General features: G+C 47.2%; 1 protein-coding gene and 1 long non-coding RNA gene across 2 annotated transcripts; both read right to left on the bottom strand.

Annotated features, from left to right (window-relative positions):
* Positions 1-2,354: 2,354 nt before the first annotated feature.
* LOC119970732 (small integral membrane protein 26-like) lies at positions 2,355-7,433 on the bottom strand. Its single transcript, XM_038805834.1, has 2 exons — positions 7,181-7,433; positions 2,355-3,404 (listed from the first exon to the last, which is right to left on the bottom strand). The coding sequence occupies exons 1-2, from the start codon at positions 7,329-7,331 to the stop codon at positions 3,223-3,225; spliced, it is 333 nt and encodes a 110-aa protein (XP_038661762.1). The 5' UTR covers positions 7,332-7,433; the 3' UTR covers positions 2,355-3,222.
* On the bottom strand, positions 2,355-7,807 carry LOC119970736. The gene is made up of 2 exons (XR_005461668.1): positions 7,573-7,807; positions 2,355-2,888 (listed from the first exon to the last, which is right to left on the bottom strand). It is a non-coding gene; the product is annotated as an uncharacterized LOC119970736 (long non-coding RNA).
* Positions 7,808-8,023: the final 216 nt, after the last annotated feature.

Here is an 8,023-nt window from a genome sequence, read left to right as displayed (position 1 = left end):
TGATAAGCTGTATTTTTCATGATGGTTGATCAATTGTATCTCACCAAATATCCAGGATACCCAGTATCACTAACATATTGAAGCCACACATCAATATGTATCAAATAACTCATCCAATACACAAACAACTCCAGAACTCTCAAATATGTTCTTGGCTTTTCTTAGTTTATTTCTGTAAGCTTCAAAACAGAAATCACCACATATAAACTCGTGTTAGCTGGAATATTGTGCACAGTTCTGGGAGCCACACTATAAGAAGGTTATGAAGACACTGGAAAGTGCAGAAGAGGTTTACAAGAATGGTTTCAGGAATGAGAAACTTCAGTTTTGAGGGTGGATTGGAGAGGTTGGGACTGTTCTTCTTGGAGAGAAAAAGGCCAAGAAGAGATTTGATAGGGATGTTCAAAATCAGGAGGGGGCTGGAGAGAGCAGATAGGAAGAAACTGTTGCTGTTTGTAAGAGGATCGAGAATGAGAGGGGGCAGACTAAAGTGATTTTCAAAAGATGCAAATGTGACGTGAGAAAAAACATCTTCACAGAGCGAGTGTTTCGGTCTGGACTGCACTGTATGGAAGTGTGGCGGAGGCAGGTTCAATCAAGGCATTCAAGGGGACATTGGATGATTATATTTGAATAAAAACAATGCGCAGGGGTATGGGGAAAAAAGCAGGGTAATGCACTAAGCCATGATGCTCATTTGAAGAGTCGGTGCGACACGATGGACCAAATCATAGAATCCCTACAGTGCAGGAGGCTATTCAGCCCATCGGATCCACACAGGCCCTCCGAAAGAGCACTCCACCCAAGTCCTCCCCCCTCCACTCCACCCTATCCTCATAACCTAACCTGCACATCCTTGGACACTAAGGGGCTATTTAGAATGGCAAATCCACCTACCCTGCACATCTTTGGACTGTGAGAGGAAACTGGAGCACCGAGAGGAATCCCACGCACACAAGGCGAGAAGGTGCAAACTGTACAGTCAACCAAGACTGGAATGGAACTCAGGTCTCGAGTGCTGTGAGGCAGCAATGCTAACCACTGTGCCCTCGTTCTGCACCCTTCTGTGAGTTATTGCATGTTTTAGCTGGTTGATGTTCACAACTATTGATACCAGCCCTTGCCATTTAAGAATCAGTAACTGTAAGTGGGATGTTCCACTTCTGCACTCATTGAATCTCCGCAATTTTACATCCATGAAAGAATCTGAGCATAAATTGATGGACTGGTTTGCACATTCATACATTTCAGTGCCGATCACCTAGATGATGTGAGCTAATGAGAGCAAATAACTTGATTATACCCCCCAGACCCAGAATCTAAACCATTACAAGAATTAAAGTACAGTCAGGTCCAGGATTAAATCATGCAATCCAGATATTTGAATCTACAGAGGCACAACCCCACAACAGATTTCCATCAACTGTGTCACATAGATGCAACAAACGAATTGATTTTAAGCGATTGCTTGGAATTTCGACTGGAGTCCCTCTGATGATGCTGCTTAACAATACATCACAATCAAAATTGTACGTAATCATAGATAGCAAATCTCAATCATGATCTGCAGGAATCTAATTTCAATAAATGAGTTAGTTTTACATAATCCTATATTAATGAGCTGCAATCATTTACAATTCCATTTTCTTTATTCTTTCATGGGATGTGAGCTTTGCTGGCTAGGTCAGTATTAACAGTGGTTAGCGCTGTTGCTTCATAGCGCCAGGGACCGGGGTTCGATTCCTGGCTTAGGTCACCTCCTGTGCGGAGTTTGCATGCTCTTCCCGTGTCTGCGTGGGTGTCCTCTGGGCGCTCCGGTTTCCTCCCACAAGTCCTGGAAGACGCGCTGGTTAAGTGAATTGGACATTCTGAATTCTCTCTCTGTGACCCGAACAGGTGCCGGAATGTGGCGACTAGGGGCTTTTCACAGTAACTTCGTTGCAGTATTAATGTAAGCCTACTTGTGACACCAGTAAAGATTATTATTAATTACCCATGCCCTTGCTAATTGCCCTTGAGGTGCTGAGCCACTTTCTTGAACCGATGCAGTCCACATACTGTAGGCACACCTACAGTGCTGTTAGGGAGGGAGTTCCAGGATTGCGACCCAGTGACAGTGAAGGAACCGCGATATATTTCCAAGTCAGGATAGTGAATGGTTTGGAGGGATACTTGCAGGTGTTGGGTGTTCCTATATGTCTGCTACTCTTGTTCTGCAAGGTGGTAGAGGTTACAGGTTTGAAAGGTGCTGTTCAAGGGTGGAGGGTGCATGGTCCTAGGCCCCTTACTACCACGTTGTAATCATATAGTCCCTACTTTCAAAGTGAATGTATGTGTTGACAGTAAGATGCATATTGCTTTCAGAAAAGTTTTAATCTCTTTCACATCTGCTGATTGTTAAGCCAAACAGAACACATGCATGTATACATTGATTTGAATATTTTATAACTCAAGTGAATAATGAAGAAAACATCAGACCTTGAAAAATGGTCATATGCACTCAAAACATTAACTCTCATTTCTCTCTCCACAGATGCTAGCAGACCTGCTGAATGTTTCCAACATTTTGTGTTTTGACGACTCAGAATTTTTTTACACTGAATATTTCCTTCCAGCTTTTCATTGTCAATTGTTCGTGAGTCGCAGGCTTCAACCGGGATTTCACTAGAGTAAATATAAAGAGACACTTATTGAAATTGTGTCTGATTTGGGTGGGAGGTGAATGCTTGTAAATATTTCACGAAATAAAGACTAATTCCATTACTGTCCTTCACCAACTCGCTTTCCAGATTATAATATTCAGTAGGTATTAAGAGGGCTAAGATCATCTGGTGAGAAGAAGAATCTTTTGTCTCAGCCACGCCAAGTTAACCAGCTCCAATGCAGTACTGGGAGAAAGGAACAAAGAATGAAAACGGGTTTGCACTAAAAAAAGGTGTTCGGCCAAGTTTGATTACTTGACTGAAAAGAAATATTCGCGCAAATTTCAAAACAGCTGAATTATCTCAAAATGCTACTGAAGTCCCACTCCACACGAGGTGCAATTTGCATTACAAGGTAATAGATCAGTCAAAGCTCACTGGATCATATGTACCAGATGTTCAAACACAATTCGCTCTTGTGCAAATTGAGGGTGCATTTGTTTGTGAAATCCAGTGGCAGATGAAGACTGAAGCGTGAGCTTTTAACAATGAAATCCAACACCATTCGTCAATCCCAATTCTACTTCTCTATTGAAGAATCAGATGAAACACCAAAGATAGACTTCCCATACGTGTAGATTCTGGATGAATGGGGAACGAAACCTTCTTTCACAACAACATTCATCCTGACAGATTCGCTGGTAGTTCGCTCGTGAGGCACAAAAGTGATTTCCTCTTGGAGTTCAGCTTGGCCGTTGGCATCTAAAGAAAAGAAAACAATTAACGCGTGTAGACAAAAGGCCATTTTATCATTATCCCCCAAACATGGGTTGGAGGAAGATGTTCCAAGTCATGATCTTTGAATGGTTTAAGATTGTGGGTCATACACATGACACACAAAGCAACCTGGAGAAGGTTAAAAGCACACTGTGTGAGGAATTGGTTTGAAAAAACAATCTGCATTCATATGGCACCTTTAATGTGGTTAAAGACCCAAGGCTCTTCACAGGAATGATTAACAAACTAAATTTGGCATTGAAATAATAGAGCAGATGACCAAAAGCTTGGTCAAAGAACTAGATTTTAATGAGAGTCTTAAGGGAGGAAAGTGAGGAAGTGGGGGGGTGGAGTGGGTTAGGGAGGAAGTTGGTTGGTAAGGGCCTACCCTCGATATCTCATCAATGTGGGCTGATTAAAATCAAGATTTGTTGCGAGGCCAGAGTTATCAGACAAGGATGTGCAGGGTTCCGGAGAGAAGGCGCGAAGGTGGCATGGAGATCCAGCGCAGACACGGCTGACTGAATGGCCTCCTTCTGAGCTGAGTAATTGTGATCAAAGAAGGCACACAATCTGGGACGGCTGTAGGACTGGAGGAAATTAGAGAAACAAGAGAGGAGTGGCTATGGGTGGAGGTTGCGAGATCATGATTGCTGGGTAAAAAAACTAGAACAGGGGCGCAACAGAGCTAGAGACTCTGCCAAGTCCACGTACTCGAGGATATAGATAGCCCACGACTATAGGTGTGGCTCCATTAAGTGCAATCTGTTCAGCTTGGTGGAGGAGGTGAAGAGGGACCTACGGAGACGGGACTCGCTCGCTGTCAGGAAGAGTGCAGATGGTAAAAATGATTGTGCTGCAAAGGTTTCTCTTCCTATTCAGATCTCTCTTGATCTTCATCCCCAAATCTTTCTTCGCCAAGGTGGATAAATTGATCATGGCCTCCATCCGGGCGGGAAAAAACTCTAGAATACGGAAAAACGCCCTACAAAGAGGGTGACATGGGCTCTGCCAAACCTCCTATTCTATCACTGGGCAGCAAATAGAGAGGGCGCGGGGTGGGTGAAAATGTCAGAGGCAGAATGGGTGAAGATGGAGGAAGCCGCCTGTACGGGAACGTCGCTGCGGGTGCTGCCAACCGCTTCACTCTCATTTCCCCCAGCCAAGCACTCGACGGGCCCTGTGGTAGTAGCCGCATTACAGATCTGGAACCAGCTCAGACACCACTTTAAACTGGGTGACATGGGTGGCACAGTAGCACAGTGGTTAGCATTGTTGCTTCACGGCACCAGGGACCCAGGTTCGATTCCCGGCTTGGGTCACTGTCTCTGCAGAGCCTGCACGATCTCCCTGTGTCTGCGTGGGTTTCCTCTGGGCCCTCCCCTTTCCTTCCACAAATCCTGAAAGACGTGTTTGTGAGGTGAATTGGACATTCTGAATTCCCCTCTGTGTACCCAAACAGACGCCAGAGTGAGGCAACCAGGGGATTTTCACAGTAACTTCATTGCATTGTCAATGTAAGCCTACTTGTGACACTAATAAAGATTATTATTGCAACCTCATCTGCAGGAACCGCAAATTTATCTCAGTAACTCGAAAACGTGGGAAGAGGATAGAGGGGTATTGACTAAGAGACATGTATACGGATTGCAGAGTAGCAATGCTGGGGGAGATAACGAAGAAGCTCCAGCTCCCGAAAGAAAATGATCTTCGGTACCTGCGGGTGCGAGACTTCCTCCGCAAGGACACCACGCCGTTCCCCCGGATACCTGGACATACCCAAACAGACTACTAACGCCAGACATGCTAGGGGATGGTAAATGTGGCGACATAACTGTATGTTCTATATACGGATGTTTTTTTTAAAATAAATTGAGAGTACCCAATTACTTTTTCCAATTAAGGGACAATTTTAGTGTGGCCAATCCACCTAACCTGCACATCTTTGGGTTGTGGGGTGAAACCCACGCAGACACGGGGAGAATGTGCAAACTCCACACGGACAGCGACCCAGAGCCGGGATTCAAACCCGGGTCCTCAGTGCCATAAGCAGCAGTATTAACCACTATGCCACGTGCCGCCCCCTTTACGGACAATTGTTAGAAGAGGTTAGGGCCCCAGTGGAGAGACGCGAGAGAGATGGGGGTAGGAAATGGGCATGGGGACAGGGGGAGAACTCTGGATCGAAGGTCTGCACTGGGGAAACTTCACCTCCTCATGCTCAGAGCTAAGCCTAACACAACTAAAGGTGGTGCACAGAGCACACCTAACCATGAGTGGATTTTTCCCGGAGGTGGAGGATAAGTGCGAGCCTTGTCAGGGGGATCCGGCCAACCACACCCATATGCTCTGGTCCTGCCCCAAACTCAATCGGGTTCTGGACCGTCTTCTTCAAGGTCATGTCCAGAGTGGTTTGGGTGAAGATAGAGCCATGCCCATTAGTGGCAGTCTCCGGGTTATGGAGCACCCAGAACTCTTTGTGGGGAGGGAGGTCGACGCCCTGGCATTCACCTTTCTGATTGCCCGGCAGAGACTTCTGCTTGGATGGAAGTCGGCAGCACTACCCAGAACATCAGACTGGCTATCCGACCGAGCAGAGTTTCTAAAACTAGAAAGAATAAAATTTGCTATTGGGGTATCAGAGGGTTTCATCACACATGGAAACAATTAACCAGCTTCTTTGAAGACCTGCTCGTGAACCAGCAGTGGTGGTGGGGGGAAACAATCTAAGAGACAAAGTAGGTGACGAGGGACAGGTGAGGAAGAGGGAACACCCACACTACAGTGAGGAGGAGAAAACTGCACAACAGCTCCTCAGGCTACAAAGGGTCTATACCTACACTAAGCTGGTCACAGCAAGGTAAATAGATCACTTATCTTTTTTGTCATATTTTTTCCTTTATCTGTTTTTGTTTGATAACACTCGTGTAAATTTTGACCACACAAATAGTAAAAGGGTGCAAATTATTTATAACCTCAGTTATGATTAATGCAACTGGAGAATTGAACTGTATGATGATTAGACTTACCTGTCATAAATTAAAAACTCACCTCACAGCGCCGAGGGTCGGGTTCAATCCCGGCTACAAGTCATTGTCCGTGTGGAGTTTGCACATTCAGAACATACAGTGCAGAAGGAGGCCATTTGGCCCATCGAGTCTGCACCGACCCACTTAAGCGCTCACTTCCATCCTATCCCCGTAACCCAATAACCCCTCCTAACTTTTTAGTCACTAAGGGCAATTTATCATGGCCAATCCACCTAACCTGCACGTCTTTGAACTGTGGGAGGAAAACGCAGCACCCGGAGGAAACCCACGCAGACACGGGGAGAACGTGCAGACTCCGCACAGACAGTGACCCAGCAGGGAATCGAACCTGGGACCCTGGCGCTGTGAAGCCACAGTGCTATCCACTTGTGCTACCATGCTGCCCAAGAGAAGTTAATAGATGAATGATTCATTCCATTAGTTTCACAGAACTTACAGTTTGCCCCGTGTTTGCATGGGTCTCACCCCCACAACCCAAAAAAGATGTGGGGGGGGGGGGGAGAATTGGACATGCTAAATTGCCCCTTAATTAGATAAAAATAATTGGGTACTCTAAATTTAAAAGTAAAAAATAAATGAAAAACTCCAATACATTTTTAAAAATCCAATTCCATTTTCAACACCTCAATTTGAATCAGGCTCCACACCACACTATCAGGCCACCGGTAATTATACACAGGGTAAGGTTTATTTTGCACGCGGTACTTTTACCTGTTGTTTCCTTGGCGCTGCTTCCATTGCTCGCTTCTTCTCGCTTCTTCTTCAGGTGGAAGAAGCCATAAGTGCCGAGCATTGTCCAGATGCCAATCGCATAAACCAGGGAAACCCTGACATTCCAGCGGGCAATGTCCTTCAGGGTCATACTGACAGCACGTGACCAAGAGCAGTCAGCCACGCCCCCAAGGGATCGTCCACGCCCCCTAAGCACGGTGCCCGAGACTGGAGGACACACCCACTTAGCCTCGCCCCACCCCACCTGAATAAGCCCCGCCCCCTCAGCACGGGCCCCACCCCTATCCACGCCCTCAGCACAGACCCCGCCCCTACACGTCCCCTCCGCACAGACCCCGCCCCTGTCCACGCCCCCTCCGCACTGAACTCACCCCTGTCCCTGCCCCATCAGCAAACTCCTTTGGGAGTCAATTCCTCGGGCAACCGGCCCCGCCCCTTTTCGCTGAACTTCGCCCCTTTGCCCTCGGGCGTGCAACCTCCCCTCGGGTCTTCCCCAGTTCAATATCCGCGCTTCCTGCCGAGGCAATTCCAACTCGAGTTCCGGTTCAAAGGTCTTGGGTTTCACGCTCGATCGACCCGAAGATTAAGTGTTTAAAGAGGCTACCACCTTACCACCCTCCGCTCTCAACAGCGCTTCCAGGGTGGTGGGTACGCGGCCCAGTGGCACACCCACCGCGGTGCTCACTCCTCCCACTGCACCTCAATCCTCCCGCCGCTGCGCCCCCTCTGCTTGGTCCTCCAACTGCAACACCCCCTCCGCCCGGTCCTCCCGCCGCAGCGACCCCTCCGTCCGGTACACCCACTGCAGCACGTCCTCTGCCC

This window comes from Scyliorhinus canicula, chromosome 1 (genome assembly GCF_902713615.1).
Source record: "Scyliorhinus canicula chromosome 1, sScyCan1.1, whole genome shotgun sequence".
NCBI classification, from domain to species: domain Eukaryota; kingdom Metazoa; phylum Chordata; class Chondrichthyes; order Carcharhiniformes; family Scyliorhinidae; genus Scyliorhinus; species Scyliorhinus canicula.
Note: the sequence above shows the minus strand (reverse complement) of the source record. Positions and strands in the feature narration are given on the sequence as shown.

Coding starts and splice junctions, on each gene's coding strand:
- LOC119970732 (XM_038805834.1), bottom strand. CDS start 7,331: ATGACCCTGAAGGACATTGCCCGCTGGAATGTCAGGGTTTCCCTGGTT. Junction 3,405..7,180: donor CAGCGCCAAGGAAACAACAG/GTAAAAGTACCG, acceptor TCTTTTCTTTAG/ATGCCAACGGCCAAGCTGAA.